Source organism: Macaca mulatta, chromosome 1, assembly GCF_049350105.2.
Source record: "Macaca mulatta isolate MMU2019108-1 chromosome 1, T2T-MMU8v2.0, whole genome shotgun sequence".
Classification (NCBI taxonomy): Eukaryota; Metazoa; Chordata; class Mammalia; order Primates; family Cercopithecidae; genus Macaca; species Macaca mulatta.
Window position 1 is genome coordinate 187587512 of NC_133406.1, and position 26128 is coordinate 187613639.

At 40.5% G+C, this 26128-nt stretch overlaps 1 protein-coding gene, 2 long non-coding RNA genes and 1 pseudogene across 19 annotated transcripts in view; 1 reads left to right on the top strand and 3 right to left on the bottom strand.

Annotated features, from left to right (window-relative positions):
- Window positions 1-26128, bottom strand: part of SCP2 (sterol carrier protein 2) — a 123524-nt gene that overhangs the window by 31274 nt on the left and 66122 nt on the right. For all 17 annotated transcript variants that reach the window (XM_077956659.1, XM_077956664.1, XM_077956621.1 and 14 more), the window contains one exon: window positions 3278-3431. In XM_077956659.1, the coding sequence (XP_077812785.1) occupies window positions 3278-3431 (154 nt within the window). The remainder of the gene's footprint in view (window positions 1-3277; window positions 3432-26128) is intronic.
- LOC144333354 (uncharacterized) lies at window positions 10566-13153 on the bottom strand. Its single transcript, XR_013401939.1, has 3 exons — window positions 13063-13153; window positions 12165-12327; window positions 10566-12081 (listed from the first exon to the last, which is right to left on the bottom strand). It is a non-coding gene; the product is annotated as an uncharacterized LOC144333354 (long non-coding RNA).
- On the top strand, window positions 11705-17432 carry LOC144333361 (uncharacterized). The gene is made up of 2 exons (XR_013401948.1): window positions 11705-14362; window positions 16787-17432. It is a non-coding gene; the product is annotated as an uncharacterized LOC144333361 (long non-coding RNA).
- Window positions 21279-22832, bottom strand: LOC144333339 (tubulin beta chain-like; annotated as a pseudogene).

Genomic DNA, 26128 nt, shown 5'->3' on the forward strand with positions numbered 1-26128 from the left:
ATTTTTTCCTAAACCCCTAGGTAATATTTGTAATTAATAAATAAAACCATTTTCAGGCTGGGCACAGTGGCTCACATCTGTAACCCCAGCACTATGGGAGGCCAAGGTGGGCAGACTGCTTGACTCCAGGAATTTGAGACCAACCTAGGCAACACAGTGAAACTCTGTCTCTATAAAATTAAATTAAATTAAACTAAGATAGAACCATTTTTGACCTTTAACCAGTGACACGACTAGAGAAATAGGAAAGAAGAAAGGAAAATGCATTGGGAAATAAAAAACCAACAGTTTATTGAGCAACTACAATGTGTGGCAGATATTTTTAATTTGATATTTTCTGATCCCTAAAGTACGTATTTTCAGTATTTTCTAAATAAGGAAAAGGCTAAATTAATATGCTCAAAGCCAGTAGTGTGATCAAAAAGTTGATAAGGTGCTCTTCCCACTGATCAAAACTGTCTCTGATGGCACGGCGCAGTGGCTCACATCTGCAATCCCAGCACTTTGGGAGGCCGAGGCAGGTGGATCACTTGAGTTCAGGAGTTTGAGACCAGCCTGGACAACATGGCAAAACTCTGTCTCTACTAAAAATAAAAAAGTTAGCCAGGCATGGTAGCACACGCCTGTAATCTCAGCTACTCAGGAGGCTGAGGCACAAGAATCGCATGAACCCAGGAGGCAGAGGTTGCAGTGAGCCGAGACTGTGCCACTGCACTCCAGCCTGGATGACAGAGGGAGACTCCATCTCAAAAAAAAAAAAAAAATCTGTCTCTGGTAACTCTAGTCTATAAAATTTAAAAAGTTGTCACATACAAGTGACATTTAACTAGTTTTATAAATTCCTCATTCTAACTGCTAACAAACTGGTGACTACATGAGTATGGAAACAGATATACATCACATTAAGATTATTATGTGCATTCCTTAAATATCTATTTTAAAACAAAACTAAAGTAATGCTTGTGTGTGCTACTGCGCTTGCTGAAAAGGCCTAGAAGTAATAATAACAAGCACACAGCTAACAGCCATTTGTGGTTTCCATATACCATTCTCTACTGAAAGGAACCAGGACTCAGAGAAATGACTGATCCTAGGGCTGAGGCTGGAAAGCACAAGATGAGCCTGGAATCTCTTCTTGTGCTAGAAAGTAAGGAACTACTAAAAGGAATCATAGGGAAAAACGAATCAACTTGATCAGGTTCCCACTGGCCAAATCAGGGGCATTTTGAAAATCAAAATAATTGATACCACTTTACTATAACCCAGTGAATACAATAAGAATTCATGAGTTTGTATGTATGTATATATAAATACATGAATAAATTTTGAAATGGAAGACAACGGAAAGTTCTTCCTTACAGAATAATGCCAGGTAAAAAGTAAAGAAAAAATGGTATCATCTCAAAGCATCTTGCTGCAAATTCTCAGTAACTACAAAGAAAAGAACAGCAACTTTTCAGAGGAAAACATGGTAGATGCCACATTAAGTGAATAAAGCTAACACCACCAATATGGGTTAAACAACCTCATGCACCTCCAGATATAATGCACCTAGAAGGATACAACATCACTTCATGCTGCAAAAAATGTGTAATTTGAATCATTTCAAAACCATAATCCCACTTTGTCCCTCTACCCAGACACACACAAAATAATCTACTCTGTACCCACACAGCACAACCCCTTGTCAAACCTCCTTGTATTTTCAAATTTCTGTACCTATGTACAGACTTGGAATGCCCTTCTCCTGTACTTCTGCTGGGCAATCCTAGTCATCTCAGCTCAAATTTACTTTCTTCATAATAATTTCTTCCTCTGAGCTTCTACAGCATTTTGAAAAAGAGTATGTTGACTCTGTCTCAAAAAAAAAAACCATAAAAACTTAAGATTCAATATCTTTTATTCCAATTTAATAAACATATGAGAGATTCTAGGAACAAGAGATGTAAGTCACAGTCTTAGGCCTCAAGGATTTCATATAATAAAGGGAATTAAAAACTGGATATAGTGCAACCAAACCAACTAGATAGTACCCAAAAACGTACAAAGTGCTGTGGATATTCAAAGAGAGATGGTATTTGAGACGGGCTTTAAATTATAAGTCTTACAACAGAAATTATATTCTGGGCAGAGAAAGAGGAGAGGACAAGAGAAGAGATCCAAGAGCTTACAGAAGAATATAATAGACTCAATAAAAGAAGTGTGTCTCCATGTATACATATGTAACAAACCTGCACATTGTGCACATGTACCCTACAACTTAGAGTATAATTTAAAAAAAAAAAAAGAGGTGTGTCTCATATCCTTTGTTGGAGAAACAAAAAAGTGTGAATAAATGATTAAATAATTACCAAGAATTTCAAAAAAGGGAGCCAATTAATGTCAAAAGCTACAGCAGGGTTAAAGAGAGTAAATAGGGAAAATAAAGACAAGGTTATTCAATTTCATTTAGATCCTGGTGGCCTTACCTGACACTGACCTCAATGGTGAGGTAAAAAATTAGACTGTGAGGTATTCCAGCTTGAAAAAATAAAGGTGGCTCAACATAAAAGGGTCATCATGAACAACAACAATTAAGGCAAGGAAAAAAAAGAGCTCTAAGGGAAGACCTGAACATGTATGCTGACAGAGGGAAAGGAGTCAATGGAAAGATAACCAAGTTACAGAAAGTGACTGGAAACAAAAGCAGGGAACAAGGAAAGCTGAGCCTTTGACATGAGGGGTGCTTTTTTCCTCTGGGGAGGAGTACTTCTCTGAGAGATGAGCAAGGGAGTTGAGGGATCCTGAGTGGGATGGGAAAGAAAGTGCCTGCAAATTGAGAAGCATGGGCAGTTGAAGGAGACGAAGAAAGTCAGCAAGAGACAAAAAGAATTCTAGCAGCAACGAGGGCTTATTAGCTGGACTCGGAAATACAAATTTGCAAAGATCCAATCAGCACATTTAGTGACTCCCTAAACCACCTCAGAAGCTTGGAAGGCCATGAGGAGACCTGCCTAAATAACTCAGGTTGGGAGGGCCGAGATCCATACCTAGCCAGCTTAGGCTGGTTCAGTACTCTCGTGACTATCCTGGGTCCTTTTTCAACAGAATTCTCCTAAAGTTTGTTAAATTTAAAACCTGATGGCCACTTTTAAAGCCATGTTCTTAAAACAATGTAATGAGATACTTTTCCTTAAATACTAAAACAATAAAATAAGAAATTTTTACATGTAAAACATCATCAACTGTGAAAAGTCAGAAGGATTAATTGACACACAAAACTCAGAATGTCACTCACCTGGCGGCTTCCGGAAAACCCATCTTGTAGAGTGTTACAACCACAGCTCCTCCAAGGCCTAAATTATGCTGCAGAGCCACCTTTGCACCAGGAACTTGCCTCTTTCCGGCTTCCCCTCTCAGCTGCCAGCAGAGTTCTGCACACTGAGCAAGACCTAACAAATCGAACACAGAGCACTGAGTCTGTTGGATCAGAAAGCTGCTTCCACCAGCTTTCTCAAGCCAGAAAAGGGATGTTTGTGACTTTAAATTAAAGCATTTGATTAAGCCGAGACAACGTTTGTGTAAATAGTAACTTCTCTTAAAACACTGAAGGGTTTTGCAGCTAGTTATTTTCTCTCTAAATTTCTTTCCTGCACTCTTTCAACTTACTCAACCTGTCGTTTTCTGGCATGTTGAAAGACAAAACACTGAATCTACAATTCTCTAGTCCAGGGAAAATGGCATAAAAAAATGTAATTTTACCATTTTTAATGTATTAAAAGAAAATAAACAAGGATTTGGAAGTTCACATTCCCTAAAAGGTTTAGCTGGTATGGGAAATTTTTCCTATTATTTTCCTCCAAGTAGTTCCCAACAAGCCTGGCACGGTGGCTCAAGCCTGTAATCCCAGCACTTTGGTAGGCGGTGGATCACGAGGTCAGGAGATCGAGACCATCCTGGCTAACACGGGGAAACCCCGTCTCTACTAAAAACACACACACACACACACACACACACAAAGAATGAGTTGTTTTCCAGACCTATTCACAGCTACTCACAAGAAAAGTTCCGGATTCACAAGGATAACATTCTGTCCCCTGAATAATAAAATCAAAGATGTTTAGAGCTGAAAGGAACTTACTGATGTAAACACTGAGAAACACAAAGGTGAATGGTTACAAAGCAGGCTAATTCCAGAGGTGAGGTTAGAACCCATGATTCTAGATGTACATTTGTTTGCCTTTCTATCGGACCAGCTATTAAAGGAGAGCTGGGTTAAGAATGTTCTATCAGGGCCGGGCGTGGGGGCTCACGCCTGTAATCCCAGCACTTTGAGAGGCTGAGGCGGGCAGATCACGAGGTCAGGAGATCGAGACCATCCTGGCTAACATGGTGAAACCCTATCTCTACTAAAAATAAAAAAAAAAAAAAAGTAGCCGGGCCTGGTGGCAGGTGCCTCTAGTTCCAGCTACATAGGAGGCTGAGGCAGGAGAATGCCGTGAACCCAGGAGGCGGAATTTGCAGTGAGCCGAGATCGGACCATTGCACTCCAGCCTGGGCCACAGAGCAAGACTCTATCTCAAAAAAAAAAAAAAAAAAGAATGTTCTATCAGGATAGACTGATCTGCAGGTCTACTAGTTACAGTGCCTATTCTTCCAGGCACATCACCAGCCACAACTTCCAATTCCTGAGTACCTGTGACAATCTCCTGTATAAACTCCAACTTCCCCAAGAAATTTAACTGCTGCTTTTCATTTCTAAGCAGTGTCTATATATTTATAGACCAAGTATCTTAAACACTATTTTAAAATAGGTAGCTCCCAGCGTGGACAACATAGCAAGACCTCATCTCCACTAAAAATAAATTTATTTTATTTTATTTTATTTTATTGAGATGGAGTCTTGCTCTGTCACCCAGGCTAGAGTGCAGCGACACAATCTCAGCTCACTGCAACCTCCGCCTCCCAGGTTCCAGTGATTCTCCTGCCTCAGCCTCCCAAGTAGCTGGGACTCCAGGCGCATGCCACCACTCCTGGCTAATTTTTTTTTAAATTTTTCAGTAGAGACGGGGTTTCACCATATTGGCCAGGCTGGTCTTGACCTCCTGACCTTGTGATCTGCCCACCTTGGCCTCCCAAAGTGCTGGGATTACAGGTGTAAGCCACCGCACCCTAGCCTAAAAATAAAAATTTTTTAAATCAGCCAGGCATGGGGACACGTATCTGTAGCCCTAGCTACTCAAGAGGCTGAGGAAGGAGGATGGCCTGAGCTCAGGAAGTCAAGGCTGCAGTGAGCTATAATCATGCCACTGCACTCCAGCAAGGCAAGATTATAGGGCGAGACCCTGTCTCAAAAAGAAAAGAGAGAGAGAGAAAAAAAAAAGGTAGCTCCACACCTGGTAATAGCTTTTTGAATTGTGAACATTTTAGAAATTAATGAGGAAGGCCAAACTGAAATGACTCTATTATACCCAAATTTGGGGGCAATCAGTTTTATTGGAAATCTGCTTTTATGAAAAGCCTAAATGAATATGTAAGACAAAAAATATTCAAACTGGTCTTAGATACACTGCTAGTTGTCTTCACAAAAGAATAGATGCAATTTACAACTATTTGAGAAAATACTCAAACTCGCCATTGATAAAAATCAAACAGATACCATTTTACACCAATCAAATTGGTAAGAATATTTAAAAATGGGAATAATCAATGCAGGGGAAACTATGGCAAGATAGTCACCTCCATGCAGAACTGGTCAAAGTTTAAACCAGGACAACCTTTTTGGAAAGCAACGTACAAAGTTATGAAGAGTCTTTAAAATGCCTTCAAAACCATTCCATGGAAATAATCAAATGTTGGGAAAGTTTTACACACAAAGCTATCTGTTCATCAGATTGTTATAACAGTGAAAATCTAGATAATCTAGAAGTGAAATAACCGGGGAATGGATAGATAGGTAGAGAGGGGCAAAGGGAGCAAGTTCTCCTTGGCCCTCTGAAGGTTTCCTGAAAAATCAGCTTGTAAAAGTCAGATTAATTAGAGAAAGGGTATACAAATTTATTTACCGTGTATACATAGGAGCATTCAGAATAAAGACCCAAAGATACAGGGGAAATTGTCCATTTTATGCTTAAGTTCAACGAAGTATGGAACAGCCGTATAGAAATATGATTGGACAAAAAGTGTATGATCTAATGCTAATAGACTGAGTGGGGAAACCCAGCCAGGCCTGTCCATCTAGATTCCTCATGGCCTCTGTGAGCAGCATTCCTTTCTTCTGGGTGTGGGGCAGGTCCCTTTCTGGAATTGGGGTCTTACGACCTACAGTCAAACAAGATAGGTCAGACAATTTCTTTATGGCCAATTTTTACACAGAAAGGTGAAGGGAAGTTATAGTAGTATTCTAGGTTTTATGACTGGCTTTGGGGAAAAGGGGTTATGGCTTTCAAGATCTACCTTGAGGAAGAGGGATTCCAGTTTCTACGGCTGGCCTTGGTGGGGAGAATGGGACTGAGAGACAGGAGACCAGGAGAAGGCCAGAGAAAAATTTTTGCTTCTGAGGCTTTTACCCTGGTGTATGGTTTTCTAAGCCCTAACAGTGATGTAAATTATAAGCTAGATGTAAAGAGAAAAAGCAAGCTGTTTTTCCTCTCAGCATACTCACAGCACACTTCTGTAACCAGATGTCGGGAAGGTGAGGGGTTCCCCCAAATACCAAATCGATTCTTTTACAGACACCAATGAGGTATTCTGTAATTCATTTCAATTCTAACACTATTTACCTGGAGATAGTGTCAGATCCCATGGGTTGAGGGCTGAGTCCCACCAGGCTGTTCATAATTCAGATGCCAAATGCAAGTCCAGGCCACCTGTACTTCCAACCAACTGGTTACAAACCATCATCTTGCTGCAAACATTTCCTAATAAGATGTTGGTCAACCTTTTTACATGAAAGTAACTGACCTAGGACTCAGTTACATAGATAAGAGTATACAATCTGGTTGCTTCTAAAAATAAACCATTCGAACATGTATCAAGCACTCTACCAAATGTTAAAGATAACAGAGGATTCACAGTGTAATGTAAATATAAAGTGCTAACAAAGATAAGGACACTAAGCGCTATGAATAGCCACAGAATGAAAAAGCTATAGGGGATAACATTATGAGTTATTATCTGAGGTCTTTTCTTCCTTCTCCTTGAACCTATAAACCTTCCTATACTATCAAGACGGCCAAGTACAATAAAGTCATAATTCGGCTTTAGTTTCAAATTAGATATCTAAATGCTTTAACAAAAACAACATTAAAAAGCATGGTTTTCTACTATCAGAGCCTGAATTTTTGAAGAAGAAAAGGCTTGCTGAGTTTCAAAGAGCAAAAAGCTTTCATAGACACAGCATAGACTGAAGAATGTATATTTATAATAGAGCAGTTTTTCTCTCCAAAAGATATAAAATTTGTCGCATGTATCTGTGTGAAGAGACCACCCAACAGGCTTTGTGTGAGTAACAAGGCTGTTTATTTCACCTGGGTGCAAGCGGGCTGAGTCTGAAAAAGGCGTCAGCAAAGGGTGGTGGGAATATCGTTAGTTCTTACAGGTTTGGGATAGGCGGTGGAATTAGGAGCAATTTTTTGCAGGCAGGGGGTGGATCTCACAAAGTTCTCAAGGGCAGGGAGAATATTACAAACTACTTTTATTATTATTATTATACTTTAAGTTCTAGGGCACATGTAAGGGCGGGGAGAATATTACAAAGTACTTATTATTATTATACTTTAAGTTCTAGGGCACATGTGCACAATGTGCAGCTTCGTTACATATGTATACATGTGCCATGTTGGTGTGTTGCACCCATTAACTCGTCATTTACATTAGGTATATCTCCTAATGCTACCCCTACCCGCTATCCCCAACCCATAACAGGCCCCGGTGTGTGATGTTCCACACCCTGTGTCCAAGTGTTCTCATTGTTCAATTCCCACTTATAAGTGAGAACATGCGGTGTTTGGTTTTCTGTCCTTGCAATAGTTTTCTCAGAATGATGGTTTCCAGCTTCATCCATGTCCCTACAGAGGACATGAACTCATCCTTTTTTATGGCTGCATAGTATTCCATGGTGTGTATGTGCCACATTTTCTTAATCCAGTCTATCATTGATGGACATTTGGGTTGGTTCCAAGTCTTTGCTATTGTGAATAGTGCCGCAATAAACATACATGTGCATGTGTCTTTATAACAGCATGATTTATACTACCTTGGATATATACTCAGTAATGGGATGGCTGGGTCAATGTTATTTCTAGTTCTAGATCCTTGAGGAATCGCCACACTGTCTTCCACAATGGTTGAACTAGTTTACAGTCCCACCAACAGTGTAAAAGTGTTCCTGTTTCTCCACATCCTCTCCAGCACCTGTTGTTTCCTGACTTTTTAATGATCACCATTCTAACTGATGTGAGATGGTATCTCATTGTGGTTTTGATTTGCATTTCTCTGATGGCCAGTGATGATGAGCATTTTTTCATGTGTCTGTTGGCTGCATAAATGTCTCCTTTTGAGAAGTGTCTGTTCACATCCTTTGACCACTTTTTGATGGGGTTGATTTTTTTCTGTAAATTTGTTTAAGTTCTTTGTAGATATTAGCCCTTTCTCAGATGGGTAGATTGTAAAAATTTTCTCCCATTCTGTAGGTTACCTGTTCACTCTGATGGTAGTTTCTTTTGCTGTGCAGAAGCTCTTTAGTTTAATTAGATCCCATTTGTCAATTTTGGCTTTCGTTGTCATTGCTTTTGGTGTCTTAGTGATGAAGTCCTTGCCCATTCCTATGGCCTGAATGGTATTGCCTAGGTTTTCTTCTAGGGTTTTTATGATTTTAGGTCTTACATTTAAGTCTTTAACCCATCTTGAATTAATTTTTGTATAAGGTGTAAGGAAGGGATCCAGTTTCAGCTTTCTACATATGGCTAGCCAGTTTTCCCAGCACTATTTACTAAATAGGGAATCTTTCCCCATTTCTTGTTTTTGTCAGGTTTGTCAAAGATCAGATGGCTGTAGATGTGTGGTATTAATCCTGAGGGCTCTGTTCTGTTCCATTGGTCTATATCTCTGTTTTGGTACCAGTACCATGCTGTTTTGGTTACTGTAGCCTTGTAGTATAGTTTGAAGTCAGGTAGCACGATGCCTTCAGTTTTGTTCTTTTGGCTTAGGATTGTCTTGGAAATATAGGCTCTTTTTTGATTCCATATGATAGCTTGATGGGGATGGCATTGAGTCTATAAATTACCGTGGGCAGTATGGCCATTTTCATGATATTGATTCTTCCTATCCATGAACATGGAATGTTCTTCCATTTGTTTGTGTCCTTTTATTTCACTGGGCAGTGGTTTGTAGTTCTCCTTGAAGAGGTCCTTCACATCCCTTGTAAGTTGGATTCCTAGGTATTTTATTCTCTTTGAAGCAATTGTGAATGGGAGTTCACTCATGGTTTGGCTGTCTGTTATTGGTGTATAGGACTGCTTGTGATTTTTGCACATTGATTTTGTACACTGAGACTTTGCTGAAGTTGCTTATCAGCTTAAGGAGATTTTGGGCTGAGATGATGGGGTTTTCTAAATATACAATCATGTCATCTGCAAACAGGGACAATTTGACTTCCTCTTTTCCTAATTGAATACCCTTTCTTTCTTCCTCCTGCCTGATCTCCCTGGCCAGAACTTCCAACACTATGCTGAATAGGAGTGGTGAGAGAGGGCATTCCTGTCTTGTGCCAGTTTTCAAAGGGAATGCTTCCAGTTTTTGCCCATTCAGTATGATATTAGCTGTGGGTCTGTCATAAATAGCTCTTATTATTTTGAGATACGTCCCATCGATACCTAGTTATTGAGAGTTTTTAGCATGAAGGGTTGTTGAATTTTGTCAAAGGCCTTTTCTGCATCTATTGAGATAATCATGTGGCTTTTGTCTTTGGTTCTGTTTATATGATGGATTACGTTTATTGATTTGCGTATGTTGAACCAGCCTTGCATCCCAGGAATGAAGGCAAATTGATCGTGGTAGATAAGCTTTTTGATGTGCTGCTGGATTCAATTTGCCACTATTTTACTGAGGATTTTTGCACTGATGTTCATCAGGGATATTGGTCTAAAATTCTCCCTTTTTGCTGTGTCTCTGCCAGGCTTTGGTATCAGGATGATGCTGGCCTCACAAAATGAGTTAGGAAGGATTCCCTCTTTTTCTATTGATTGGAATAGTTTCAGAAGGAATGGTACCAGCTCCTCTTCGTACCTCTGGTAGAATTCAGCTGTGAATCCATCTGGTCCTGGACTTTTTTTGGTTGGTAGGCTATTAATTATTGCCTCAATTTCAGAGCCTGTTATTGGTCTATTCAGGGATTCAACTTCTTCCTGGTTTAGTCTTGGGAGGGTGTATGTGTGCAGGAATTTATCCATTTCTTCTAGACTTTCTAGTTTATTTGTGTAGAGGTGTTTATAGTATTCTCTGATGGTAGTTTGTATTTCTGTGGGATTGGTGGTGATAGCCCTCCCCTTTATCATTTTTTATTGAATCTATTTGATTCTTCTCTCTTTTCTTCTTTATTAATCTTGCTAGTGGTCTATCAATTTTGTTGATCTCTTCAAAAAAACAGCTCCTGGATTCACTGATTTTTTGAAGGGTTTTTTGTGTCTCTATTTTCTTCAGTTCTGCTCTGATCTTGGTTATTTCTTGCCTTCTGCTAGCTTTTAAATGTGTTTGCTCTTGCTTCTCTAGTTCTTTTAATTGTGATGTTGGGGTGTCAATTTTAGATCTTTCCTGCTTTCTCTTGTGGGCATTTAGTGCTATAAATTTCCCTCTACACACTGCTTTAAGTGTGTCCCAGGGATTCTGGTAGGTTGTGTCTTTGTTCTCATTGGTTTCAAAGAACATCTTTATTTCTGTCTTCATTTTGTTATGTACCCAGCAGTCATTCAGGAGCAGGTTGTTCAGTTTCCATGTAGTTGAGTGGTTTTGAGTGAGTTTCTTAATCCTGAATTCTAGTTTGATTGCACTGTGGTCTGACAGACAGTTTGTTATAATTTCTGTTCTTTTACATTTGCTAAGGAGTGCTTTACTTCCAATTATGTGGTCAATTTTGGAATAAGTGTGATGTGGTGCTGAGAAGAATGTATATTCTGTTGATTTGGGGTGGAGAGTTCTGTAAATGTCTATTAGGTCTGCATTTGTAAGGCAGGCCCGGTGGTGACAAAATCTCTCAGCATTTGCTTGTCTGTAAAGGATTTTATTTCTCCTTCACTTATGAAGCTTAATTTGGCTGGATATGAAATTCTGGGTTGCAAATTCTTTTCTTTAAGAACGTTGAATATTGGCCCCCACTCTCTTCTGGCTTGGAGAGTTTCTGCCAAGAGATCTGCTGTTAGTCTGATGGGCTTCCCTTTGTGGGTAACCCGACCTTTTTCTCTGGCTGCCCTTAATATTTTTTCCTTCATTTCAACTTTGGTGAATCTGACAATGATGTGTCTTGCAGTTGCTCTTCTCAAGGAGTATCTTTGTGGAGTTCTCTGTATTTCCTGAATTTGAATGTTGGCCTGCCTTGCAAGGTTGGGGAAGTTCTCCTGGATAATATCCTGAAGAGTGTTTTCCAACTTGGTTCCATTCTCCCGTCACTTTCAGGTACACCAATCAGACGTAGATTTAGTCGTTTCACATAGTCCATATTTCTTGGAGGCTTTGTTTGTTTGTTTTTACTCTTTTTTCTCTAAACTTCACTTCTCACTTCATTTCATTCATTTGATCTTCAATCACTGATATCCTTTCTTCCACTTGATCGAACTGGTTACTGAAGCTTGAGTAAGCATCACATAGTTCTCGTGCCATGGTTTTCAGCTCCATCAGGTCATTTAAGGTCTTCTCTATGCTGTTTATTCTAGTTAGCCATTCATCTAATCTTTTTTCAAGGTATTTAGCTTCTTTGCAATGGGTTCGAACATCCTCCTTTAGCTTGGAGAAGTTTGTTATTACCAATCGTCTGAAGCCTTCTTCTCTTAACTCATCAAAGTCATTCTCCGTCCAGCTTTGTTCCATTGCTGGCGAGGAGCTGCGTTCCTTTGGAGGGAAGAGGCACTCTGATTTTTAGAATTTTCAGCTTTTCAGCTCTGGTTTCTCCCCATCTTTGTGGTTTTATCTACCTTTGGTCTTTGATGATGGTGACACACAGATGGGGTTTTGATGTGGATGTCCTTTCTGTTTGTTAATTTTCCTTCTAACAGTCAGGACCCTCAGCTGCAGGTCTTTTGGAGTTTGCTGGAGGTCCACTCCAGACCCTGTTTGCCTGGGTATCGCCAGCAGAGGCTGCAGAACAGCAAATATTGCAGAACAGTAAATGTTGCTGCCTGATCCTTCCCCTAGAAGCTTCATCTCAGAAGGGTACCCTGCTGTATGAGGTGTTGGTCGACCTCTGCTGGGAGGTGTCTCCCAGTTAGGCTACTCAGGGGTCAGGGACCCACTTGAAGAGGCAGTCTCTTCGTTCTCAGATCTCAAAATCTATGCTGGGAGAACCACTACTCTCTTCAAAGCTGTCAGACAGGGACATTTAAGTCTGCAGAAATTTCTGCTGCCTTTTTTTCAGCTATGCCCTGCCCCCAGAGGTGGAGTCTATAGAGGTAGGCAGGCCTTGCTGAACTGTGGTGGGCTCCACTGAGTTTGAGCTTCCTGGCTGCTTTATTTACCTACTCAAGCCTCAGCAATGGCAGACGCCCCTTCCCAAGCCTCACTGCCACCTTGCAGTTCAATCTCAGACTGCTGCGCTAGCAGTGAACGAGGCTCTGTGGGCATGGGACCCTCGGAGCCAGGTGCGGGATATAATCTCCTGGTGTGCCATTTGCTAAGACCGTTGGAAAAGCACAGTATTCGGGTGGGAGTGTCCCGATTTTCCAGGTGCCATCTGTCACAGCTTCCCGTGGCTAGGAAAGGGAATTCCCCGACCCCTTGTGCTTCCTGGGTGAGGCGATACCCTGCCCTGCTTTGGCTCACACTCCATGGACTGCACCCACAGTCCGACAAGCCCCAGTGAGATGAACCTGGTACCTCAGTTGGAAATGCAGAAATCACCCGTCTTCTGCGTCACTCACACTGGGAGCTATAGACTGGAGCTGTTCCTATTCGGCCATCTTGGAACCTTTAAGGGCAGGGAGGGTATATTGTACAAAGTACATTCACAAAGGCAGGGGAATATCACAAAGTACATTAGCACAAGGGCGGGGAGGATGTATTGTCACAAAGTCAATTGATCAGTTAGAGTGGGGCAGGAACAGATCACAATGGTGGCATGTCATCAGTTAAGACAGGAACTGGCTATTTTCAGTTCTTTTGTGTATCTTCAGTTGCTTCAGGCCATCTGGATGTATATGTGCAAGTCACAGGGGATATGATGGCTTAGCTTGGGCTTAGAGGCCTGACAAAATTATCTATCACATGTAAAATATATTTCAAAAACAAAAGTAAAATACAGTAGTGCCCTCACATCCATGGTTTCACTTTCCACAGTTTCAGTTACTCTCAGTCAATTACGGTCTAAAAATACTGAACAGAAAATGCCAGAAATAAACAATTCATAAGTTTTAAGTTGCATGCTGTTCTGAGTAGCATGATAAAATCTCACGCCATTCAGCCCCATCCCACCTGGCATGTGAATCATCCCTTTGCCCAGCAAATCCAAGTGGTATATGCTACCCACCCATTAGTCAGTTAGCAACTATCTCTGTTACTAGAATGACTGTGATGGGTACTGCAGTGTTCATGTTCAAGTCATCCTTAGTTTACTTAATGATGGCCCCAAAGCGCAAGAGGAGTGAAGTAGCAATTCAGATGTGCATACAAGTGCTTCCTTTAAGTGAAAAGGTGGAAGTTCCCAACTTTAAGGGTAAAAAATGGTATGCTGAGGTTGCTAAGATCTATGGTAAGAATGAATCTTCTATCCGCAAAATTGTGAAGAAAGAATAAGGGGCTGGGTGTGGTGACTCATGCCTGTAATCCCAGCTTTTTGGGAGGCCAAGGAGAGAGGACTGCTTGAGCCCAGGAGTTTGAGACCAGCCTGGGAAGCATAGGGAGACTCCACCTCTACAAAAGAAAAAATAAAATAAAATTAGCTGGGTGTGATGGTGTACACCTGTGGTCCCAGCTACTGGGAGACTGAGGTGGGAGGATCATTCGAGCCCAGGAAGTAGAGACTTCAGTGAGCCATGTTTGCACCATGTCTGCATTGCACTTCAGCCTGGGCAACAGAGCAAGACTCTATCTCAAAAAAAGTAAAAGAAGGCATGATGGTTCATGCCTGTAATCCCAGCACTTTGGAAGACCGACATGGGTGGATCACTTTAGCCCAGGAGTTCGAAACCAGCCTAGGCAATATGGCGAAACCCCGTCTCTACCAATAATATAAAAAATTAGCCAGGTATGAAGGTGCGTGCCTGTAGTCCAAACTACTTGGAAGACTGAGATAGGAGAATCATCTGAGCCCAAGAAATCGAGGCTACAGTGAGCCGTGATCATGCCACTCCACTCCAGCCAGAGCAACAAAGTGAAACCTTGGTTTCAAAAATAAAAAAAAGAAAAGAAATAGAAATAGAAATTCAGGGCTTTCTCCTAGTTATCTCTAGCTAGTAACAGGTATCTAGGGTAGACACCATCTCCTGGGCTCCATTTGTCCTGGCACAAATAGAGTTTAATGATAAAATTTACCTCTCCTCACATTGCAGTGGTAAAAATGCAAAACTCTGGGCAATGGAAATAAGGATGGGTGTCCTGGAGGATATGATGAAAGGTAAAATAGAAACTTTGGTGAAAAGCTAATTAGCCCTTACTGACTTGCTGGCTTTTTAAGAGTTTATATTGGATTTAGGTCTTACCAGTCATCATCCTAGGATTTATTTTGGCAACCTCTTATAGAGTAGGAGAGCTAAGCCATGGTTTGATTTGAAAATGCTAGGTCCCTTGGCTAAAATTCCACTTATTCTCATATCATTTTCACCCAAATTCTTAAGACCTAAGAAGTTTATAATGCCTTTAAAAGTACTGAAACATGTAAACAAAAATCACAGGATAGAATAATAATATATGTGTCATTAAAAACATCAAGAACTACGTGAATGCAGAAAGAGAAATAATTACTTCCCACAGGAGATCAGAGCATCTTATAATAGAATTGAAAAGGATCTATGAATTCATCAAATCTAAGGCCCAACAGATGGGCAAAATTCTCCTTACAACATTCCTATCAAGTTGTTACATGTATTTTTTGTGCACGCCTCTGTGACAGGTAAATGCATGCTCTCAGGAGGCAACCTATTCCATTTTTGAGAAGCCATGTTAGAAAGTTCTATCTTGTATCCAGCCAAAATCTACCTTCCAATGAATTCTTCCTAATGATCCTAATTCTTCTCACATTAAACAAATGTATTCCCTTTGCTCCATGCCACGTTCTAGATGTTAAAGGAGCAATAACATATTCAACTATCCCTTTAAATATGCAATGTATTGTGCACTGTTCAAGGTAGAGAGACAAATGAAATATGAATCCTGACTTCATAGGCTCTTAAATAGGGAAGATTTTTTAAAGCTTATAAATAATTATAATATATACTATAAGCATAAATGTCAAAAGAAAAGTCCTGAGAAAGTATGGGAGTTCAAAAAAGGGAAAGATTAATTCAATCTATGGAAAAAATCAGTGAAACAGGAAGAGCTTCATAAGGTGGATAACATTTGAGAGAGCACTTGAAGATGGGCGTTTCCACTGAGGAAAGGACACTGAAGTACAGTATAATGGTTAAGACCCTGGATGCTAGGAATACATAGCCTGTGTTTGAATCTTAGCTTTGCCACTCTCTAGCCTGATGACTTCATGCAAATTATTTAAACTCTCCATGCCTCTATTTTCTTCTTTTGTAAAAGAGAAAAATCGATATGAAAATTGAATGCACTTGTACATGAAGTGTACTTAGAACAGTGTATTATTATTGAGAAAATAACAAAGGTAGAGTTTGTATAGGCAAGAAGGAATTAAACCTGTTTGGTAAAAGCAAACAGTTTGGTTTAAACACCCTTCCTCTTTCTGAATCTCCTTCCTCAAAACTCAAGTAGCTAGAAATGCTGGCAAAACACCTGGCATGTCATGGGATTTAGCAAATCTTCATGACCCTGCCATCCTCCCTTTCCTTTTTCTCCTCTTCATACTTCTGCTTTGTGCTTCTCCTATAGCACACTGCTTTGTATTATAATTGCTTATTTAAATATGTAAGTATTTGCATTCTTGTATTATCTGCCTCTTATACACTTCCTGAGGCTAGTAGTTACCTTCTATATCCTAACCCTAGCCCTCAAATCTGGCTATGAATGAGAAGCTCTGGGGGAACTTTGAAAAAATATAAATTGTTTAGGACCAACCCAGACCAAAGAGAATTTCTAAGGGTAGGACAGGAACATATATATATATAATCTTTTTTTTTTTTTGGAGACAAGGTCTGGCTCTACCACATAGGCTGGAGTGCAGCGGCATGATCTCAGCTCACTGCAACCTCTGCCTACTGGGCTCAAGCTATCCTCCCACCCAAGTAGCTGGGACTACAGGTATGTGCCATCACGCCTGGCTAATTTTTGCATTTTTTGTAGAGACAGGGTTTCACCATCTTGCCCATGTTGGTCTCAAACTCCTCAGCTCAAGTGATCTGCCCGCCTCAGCCTCCCAAAATGCTGGGATTACAGGCGTGAGCCACCATACTCAGGCAGGAACACATATTTTTAAAAGCTTCAGGAGGCTCCGAATCGGTCTATGAGTAGACCTCATATTTGACAATCAGTGACCTACAGTACCTAATGATGAGGTGGGTGCACAGTAAGTCACTACTGAACTGATGTTGACTGAATAACAGAAGATCAGGACCTAACACTAGGTTGAAGCCTACTGGAAAGGAACAGAGGCCTTTCTTAAAGGCTTAAAAGGCCAGGCTGAACTATGACAAAAGGCCAAACTAAAAAAACCCACTTCTAGCTTCAAAGCAATCAATAATCCTTTGTCAGGAGCTTTATCTCAAAGACACTTTCATGTCCTTTCAGTAGATTACAGATATTAATATGGATATTTTAAAAAGTAGAGATAGCTAAGAACAAACTAAAGTCAAATTTTACTTATTCTTTTTTTTTTTTTTTTTTCCTGTAGAAACCAGGGTCTCGCTTTGTTGCCCAGGCTGGTCTCAAACTCTTGGCTTCAAGTCATCCTCCTGCCTTGGCCTCCCAAAGTGCTGCGATTATGGGCATGAGCCACCATGTCCAATCTTTATTCATTTAAAACAAGTGATCAGGCCAGGTGTGACAGCTCACACCTGTAATCCCAGCACTTTGGAAGGTGGATCACTTGAGGTCAGTAGTTCCAGGCTAGCCTGGCCAACATGGTGAAACCCCATCCCTACTAAAAATACAAAAATTAGCCGGGCATGGTGACGGGTCCCTGTAATCCCAGCTACTCCGGAGGCTGAGGCAGAAGAATCACTTGAACCTGGGAGGTGGAGGTTGCAGTGAGCTGAGATCACGCCACTGTACTCCAGCCTAGGCAACAGAGTAAAACTTCGTCTCAAAAAAAAAAAAAAAAAAAAAAAAACACAAGTGTTCAGTAAGTGTTGGACAGTATATGTAAAAGCACTTTGAAAACTGGAATAAAATATGACATTATTACCTGAACACTAATGTTATTTTTGTAATATGACCACTGCAAAGTAATCAAAAAAAGCTCAGGTTTAATGTAATTTTCCTGATTGGAAATCTAAAAGGAATTAATGTTTTTAAACTGACAATGAACAAAAGAATACTCAATTCAAATGCTGAAAACTACAATTTTCTTCTATTATGGATAGTGTTATAGCAGCTAGAAACTTTCATCCAGATCTAAACAAAATCAGAAACCAGTATCATGAAGCTTTAATTTTAAAGCTAATTCCCCAATACTGAGTTCCCAACCAAAGCGGCACTGTCTTACAATTAAATTAATACCATTTACAGAAGAGAATCTTACACCCTCACCAAGAGTCTTAACATACTTTGGAACTTAACTTGACCATTTTCTGAATCTCTTAGAATCCTATTGCAGTTTGTTATCCAAGTAACTAGAGAAAAAATGTTTAAGCTACTCATAACTGTCGTTGTGATATAAATTCAAGGAGTCTGAATTCTTTCTTGGGGCACATTACAGCTAATGGCCATGTGCCAGATTTATCAAAATATATCCAAATCCTCAATATGTAGCAAGGAAACATTTACTTTTCAATAATTCCTCATCCCTATTCAGACTACCACTCAAGTCATCAAGATTTATAAGTTTTTTCCCCACAAAATGCTACCCCATCACTAGACATAATATCTCAAAGATTAACAATAAAAGGAAAAATTTATCAACAGTGTAGACTCAAATGTTAGAAAGGGTTATCAAAGGATACTGCAGGAAATGCGAGTCTCTCTTTGAATATTTAAAAACTGAGTAAATTCTATCTTCCTGGGGTGTTTTAGGTTACCTTTTCAGTACCCAGGGAAGAAAAACAGACGACCTGTCAAGATTGGCAAATTTTTTAACATTTAAGAAAAAAAATCCAATATTGACAAGACTGAAGGAAAGAGGCACTCTCGTACTCTGCTGTTGGAAACATACACTGATACAACCTTTTCTGAAGAAAAACTGGCAATCTCCACTAATTTTTAAATATATACTACCCTTTGACACAATGAGTCCACTGTTTGAAATTTATCCTATGGATATACCTGCAAAAGTATGGAAAGACACAGGTAGCTGAGACCATAGACATGCGCCACCACGCCTGACTAATTTTTGTATTTTTTGTAAAGACAGAGTTTCACCATGTTGCCCAGGCCGGTCTCAAACTCCTGGGCTCAAGCAATCCCCCCACCTCGGCCTCTTGGGTAGCTGGGACTACAGGTGTATGCTATTGCTCCCAGTTAATTTTTTAATATTTTGTAGAGACAAAGTCTTGCTTTGCTGCCCAGGCCGGTCTCAAACTCCTGGCTTCAAGCAATCCTCTCACCTCAGCCTCCCAAAGTACTGGGATTACAGGCATGAACTATTGCACTCAGCCTTTTCGACAGTTACTCATATGTATCTGTCCTATGACCCAGCAATTTCACTCCAAGTTATCAACACAAGAGAAATAAAAATATATGTCTCCAAATAGACTTGTATACAAACATTCATAGCAATTTTATTCATGTAGCCCTAAACAGGAAACAATTCAAATATCCATCCACAAGACAATGGATATGCAAACTGATATATTTCAACAATAAAATACTACTTGGCAATAAAAAAGAACTAACTACTGATAAAAAGAAAAACTTGGATTAATTTTATAATCTGCTGAGTGAAAGAAGCCAAACACAAAAGAATACATACATGTGCTGTATGATTCCATTTATATGAAGTTCTAGGATCAGCAAAACTAATCTACCACAAGAGAAGTCAAACATCTCGGCCTGGTGGTGGTGGAGAGTGAGAGAGAAGTGTTTCAGGGAGGCCAGAGGATTGACTGGAAATAGACAGGCTAGAACTTTTGGTGGTAATAAAAATGTTCTTGATCTTGCTTTGGCTGGTTGCTACCTGGATATATATAATTTTCAAAAACAATTATCAATTTAGTGTATAATTCAGTGGTTTTTAGTATATTCTCAGAGTTGTGCAACTATCACCACAATCAATTTTAGGACATTTTCATCATCTCAAAAAGAAACTCCACACCTACCCCTTAGTTATCTCTCTCCTGTGTTCCCTAGTCCTAAGCAACCATTAATCTATTTTCTGTCTATATGGATTTGCCTATTCTGGACATGTCATAAAAATGGAATTTAAAAATGTTTTCAAGGTTCATCTATATTGTAGCATATTTCAGTACCTCATTCCTTTCATGGCCAAAAAATATTCCATAGTATAAATACACATTTTGGCCGGACACAGTGGCTCACACCTGGGAGGCCGAGGCGGGCAGATCATTTGAGGTCAGGAGTGTGAGACCAGCCTGGCCAACATAATGAAACCCCGTCTCTACTAAAAATATAAAAATTAGCTGGGCATGGTGGCAGGTGCCTGTAGTCCCAGATACTCAGGAGGCTGAGGCAGGAGAATCGCTTGAACCAGGGAGGCAGAGGTTGCAGTGAGCCAAGATTGCACCACTGCACTCTAGCCTCGGGGACAGAGTGAGACTGTCTCAAAAAAAATCTAAAAAAATAAAAATAAATATACCACATTTTGTTCATCAGTTGATGATAGACATCTGGTTTGTTTCCAGCTTTTGACAATGAATAATGCTGCTATAAACATTAGTGTACATGTTTTTGTGAGAACTGTACATTTTTTTTCCAATTCCCATTTATTTTTGGCTCTTGGAGCAATGTCACCTTTTCAATATGAAAAAAAGAAACACGTTCAAAATAGAAATTTGAAGTGTAGGATAGAACAAAACCAAGTGTAAGGTGGAAAAAAACAATAGCAAAAGGAAAATAGGAGACGTTGCAAAAAGATGGAGGAGGGTTCTCCTTTCCTCTGGGGAATAACTCAAACACTGATGTGGCAGTATATACCATCCCAGATAAAGCCAGGGATGTTAATCCTCTTTGGGGGTTAAGAAAAGGTGGAGATTAGGAGGGCATTTCTGGAGGCCTAGGGACCAAGGCTGGTCTCTTTCCTTCCTTGATCCCCTTAGGGGAAAGGGAGGAATTCAATGTGTGAGAGAGGCCGAGTCAGAGAGGGAAAGATTCCACTTGACAGAGTGGGGCAGACCTCTCCAAAGGGCAGAGCTTGGAGGGAGATTGAAAATGGAGAAAATACTGCTAATACCTCCCTTGAAGCTGAGAAATGGAAAATGGAAGTACCTGGAAATTATGACTTTAGTAGCCTGGATTTCCCTCTCCAAAACTTTTAGGATGGAAAATCCCATCCCCTTCCTTGTAGTGACTTCTACCTGCCACCTTCTACCATCTTTTGCTTTGGGCTTAGGATGGTGGCCATTATTCACGTGGGTTTCAAAACCCAGTGGGTTCTAAATGAGATCTGGATAAGACCCAGCTTCTTGCAGATTTTAAAAAGAGGGAAATATTAACTGGACAGATGGAAGGGATGGGCACCAGAAGGAAATACAGGGTTTCCCAGAGTGTCAGAAACCTAGGCTTCCCAGAGTAGAAAGAGAAAGGAAACATTCAACTAACAAGTACTTATTGAGTGCCTACTACATGCTAGGCACTGTTCTAGATCTAGATTTGTGTTTGAAAAAAGAGAAAAGGGGCAGGTGAGTAAGATGGCTAAGGGAACTGAGAAGCCTGAGGTGATAGGGGCTCTGCCTTAGGCCTCCTCTTCAGCCTCCTCACTGAAATCCTCCTCCTCTTCAGTGGTGGCATCCTGGTACTGCTGATACTCAGAGATGAGGTTGTTCATGTTGCTCTCAGCCTTGGTGAACTCTCATCTCATCCATGCCCTCGCCTGTGTACCAGTGGAGGAAGGTCTTCCAGGGGAACACGGCAGTGAACTGCTCCAAGATGCACCTGAAGAGCTCCTGGATGGCCATGCTGTTGCCAATGAAGGTGACCGCCATCTTGAGGCCATGAGGTGGGATGTCACAGACAGCTGTCTTGATGTTGTTGGGGATCCATTCCACAAAGTAGCTGCTGTTCTGGTTCTGCACATTGAGCATCTGCTCATGGACATCCATCCACAAAGACAGCAGCCACAGTGAGATATAAGCTGTGGCAGGGGTCACAGGCAGCCATTATGTTCTTGGCATCAAAGACCTGCCAGGTGAGTTTGGGCACTGTGAGAGCTTGATGCTGCTGGCTTCCACAGCTGGTGAGAGGGCAAAGCCAGCCATGAAGTAGTGGAGACGTGGGAAGGGCACCAGGTTGACTGCCAACTTGCGGATGTCATCATTGAGCTGGCCAGGGAAGTGGAGACAGGTGGTAACAATGCTTATGGTGGCTGAGAGAAGGTGGTTCAGGTGCCCATAGGTTGGTGTGGTCAGCTTCAAAGTACGGAAGCAGATGTCATAGAGGGCCTCGTTGTCAATGCAGTAGGTCTCATCAGTGTTCTCTACCAACTGATGGATGGAGAGGTGATGTTGTAGGGCTCGACCACGGTGTCAGATACTTTGGGTGGAGGCACCACACAAAAGATGTTCATGATGCAATCAGGGCACTCTTCTCGGATCTTGCTGATAAGGAGAGTACACATTCCAGAGCCCATTGAGTGGGTCAGCTGGAAGCCCTGCAGGCAGTCACAGCTCTCTGCGTCCTCCTGCACCACATCTATGACTGAATCAACCAGCTCGGCCCCCTCTATGTAGTGGCCTTTGGCCCAGTTGTTGCTTGCCCCAGACTGACCAAAAACAAAGTTGTCTGGTTTAAGCACCTGGCCAAAAGGGCCTGAGCTAGCAGAGTCCATGGTCCCAGGTTCTAGATCCACCAGGAGAGCACAAGGAACATATTTGCCATCTGTGGCTTCACTGTAGTACATGGAGATGCAGTCCAGCTGCAGGTCACTGTCCCCATGTTAGGTGCTGGTGGGGTCGATTTCACGTTCATCATTGATCACATCCCAGCACTTGGCACCCATCTGGTTGCCACACTGACCGGCCTGGATGTGCATGATTTCCCTCATGGTTAAAATTTATTTTAATTTTTTTGGTCACCTCTAGGTATGCACGGGGCAAGAATATATGTAATTTTTTTTTCTCTGCTGGCTGCAGGCTGAAAGAATGGAACGCGCCCCAGAGGCTAGAGCAGCAAGGTGCAAACGTGGCAGCAGGAAGGTTCTGAGAAGCAGAACTGTGCATTTTATTGTATAAAAATTAGATCTAAATTTTAATAACAAATATAGATATGAAAAATTATATTGTTACTATAAGGCATGATTTCTGAGTGTTTCAGTGGATGGCAGAACAAAAATATCTAATAATGGCAATCAAGCAAGTAATAATAAAAATGTGCTATTTCAGAGGAGAAAAAAGTTGTATGTCAACAAGAACAACTAAAATGAAATATCATATTCATCTCCTAATGAAACAGAGGTTTCCTATATGAATAAGGAAGCTGTCTGAAAGGAGGATTTAAGTCACTTCTTTACACACAAACTCAGTATAACTCTTAAAGGCTTCAGTGATTATACCACAGGAATATTTATTATCACCCGGACGTCTCCATGTCCCATTAGCAACAAAATCAACACGGAAGTATGATCTAATTCTTTTGAAGAATAAAGAAAACAGTTTAGTCTATTTACCAAAGGCAGAAAATAGTTTTTAAATAGTGTCTGTGTAGCATTGGGCACAACATTTACATAGAAATATGGTACCTTGAGGATGTCACACTAGAAAACAAATTTTCTTTACAAATTAAAGAACATTCTTTTCCAGAAATGGTCAAAAATTATATCTTCATACTGTGATAAAAACAAGAGGTTTATTACTGGCAAATAAACAAACAAGAACTAGTTAAGTAGATCCATCATGGCTTCCTTTTGTGGAAATGTTGGGAACAGAATTCTGGAAGTTATTGTGTTCCTACTCTTTTTGGGGGACTCTACCATATACTTTACATACATATATTTCCTCATTTAATCCACAGAACAGCCTTATAAGGTAGGTACTATATTCCCATTTTATAGAAAAGAAACTAGGATTAACTGGCTAAGCTACATACTAAAGAGAGTGAAGAGGCTAGGTTCACACCCAAGACTTCATTCATACAGAACGTGTACCTATAATTCAGGTACATCCCTTACATATATATCACTTTCCATTCATAGCCACTATTTCTAAAAGTGTATCTGCACTATTATTGCCACTTTCTCACTTATAATTCTTTCTGAATCTCATGTGCTTCCATGCAAAACACTTGTTCAAAATTGCTCCAGGATTGCCAACGACTTTGTAACAGCCAAATCCAAAGGACACTTTTCGTTCTTTATCTAACTTTTGTTGCCTGATCTCTTACTTTTGAAACACTCTCCTTCCTTGGCTAACTGAGCATTCCCTCTCATTATTCTTAAATGGTTCTTCTTCTCTACCTATACCCTTTGATGTCTACTAACGTTTAGGGTTTTATCCTTGATGTCTTGTGCTAGATTTCTTTTCAACTCCAGATTTCTATTTGGTTCTTTAATTTCCTTGCTTGATTTTGTTTGTTTGTTTGTTTTTGTTTTTTTCTCTGTTCCCCAGGCTGGAATGCTGGAATGCAGTGGCACAATCACAGTTCACTGCAGCTTTAACCTCCTGGGCTCAAGTGATCCTCCTGCCTCAGTCTCCCAAGTAGCTGGGATGACAGATGCATGCCACTACACTCAGCTAATTTTTTATTTTTAGTAGAGGGGAAGTCTCACTATGTTGCCTGGGCTAGTTTCGAATTCCTGGGTTCAAGCTATCCTCCCACCTTTGCCTCTCAAAGTGCTGGGATTACAGGTGTGACCCACTGTGCCTCGTTGTCTTTTTCATAATTTCTATTTATTAATATTCTCTATCTGGAGAAACATTGTTATCTTACTTTCCTTTAGTTCTTTATATATGGTTTCCTTTAATATATTTAAAATAGCTAGTTAAAGTCTTTGTCTAGTAAGTCCAATGTTTTGGCTTCCTTGGGGATAGTTTCTATTGACTGCTTTTTTTCCTAGGTATATAGGTCACCCTTTATTGTTTATCTGCATGTCTTTATGTTTTTTGTTGAAAACTGGACATTTTAAATAATATAATGCAGCTCCTCTAAAAATCAATCAAACTCTCCTCTTTCCCAGTTTGTTGCTGTTGTTGCTGTTTATTGTTGTGGTTATTTAGTGACTTTTCCAAGCTAATTCTATAAAGTCTGTAATCTTTGTCCCACATGGCCACTGAATTTTCTCTTCCCTCAGCTACTGACTAGATAGAGATGTCCTTAAATGACTGAACTAAAAAGTCTCCTGGTCTTTATTGGACCTCTAGCTGCATGATGTGGTCCTCAGCCAGGCATTTTACAATTCTACCTTAGCCTTTGCCTTTTGCTTGTGCAGAGCCCCAAGTTTAGCCAGAGGTGAGCTTAGGACCTTCTCAGGTCTTTCCTGAGCATGTACACAACTCTGACCTTATATATGCCATTAGCCTTCTAAAGTCTGGTATGTACATCTTACTCCCCAACTTTTCCTTTTAAGTTTTTTGTTATTTTGTTGTTTACCCCAATTGGCACCTGAGGTAGCTACTTTGTTGAACAGTTGTGGTTGATTGTTTTTGACAAGTGCCTCTAGGGAAAATACTCTTCGCACTGGGTGAGTTTTCAGTGAGGTGAAATAAAGACAAAGCTTTCAAGTGGGGTTTACCAGGACACCACCAGACAGGGCATATAATGACAGTTCTCTGAGGAAGGGGCTTTGAAAGAGCTCCAACTCTGTTCTGACTTGTTCAGTGCCAGCTAGGCTGCTGATTTTCACCATGACTGCAAGCTGTAGGTTTTCAAGGCTACTGTGGAGCTGCAGAAAGGGGGAGGTGTTAAGGCAGGTGAAAATGCCACAGCTTGCTGCTCTCACAGAGATTATGCTCTTTGTTGTTGTTTTAAGCACCCCCCACCTCCACTCCCAACAGATTGTTGTAAATCCGGTTAATTTTTAAAGTTACAGAAAAAGTTGATCTTGACAATTTTTGCCAGTGTTCTCCAAACTTTTATAAAGGGCAAGATTTTTGGATGTTGTTATTTTGCCACTTCCCATAACATCACTGATCATCCCTGTAATTTTTAGATTTCTTTGAAAGATACTAGATTGTTTAAAGCAACAATAATAATAGTATATTGTGGGGGTTACAATATACTTAAGAGTAAGTGTATGGAAACAATAACACAAAAGATAGGAGAAGGTAAATAGATAGGCGGCTGTAAAAGTCTTACATTATGTACAAAATGGCATAACACACTATTTGAAGGTAGACAGTGATATATTAAAAATGCATGTTGTGGCCATGTGTGGCCCATGCTGGTAATCCCAGCACTCTGGGAGGCCGAAGCAGGTAGATTGCTTGAGGTCAGCAATTCAAGACCAGCCTGGCCAACATGGTGAAACCCCATCTCTACTAAAAAGAAAATACAAAAATTAGCTGGG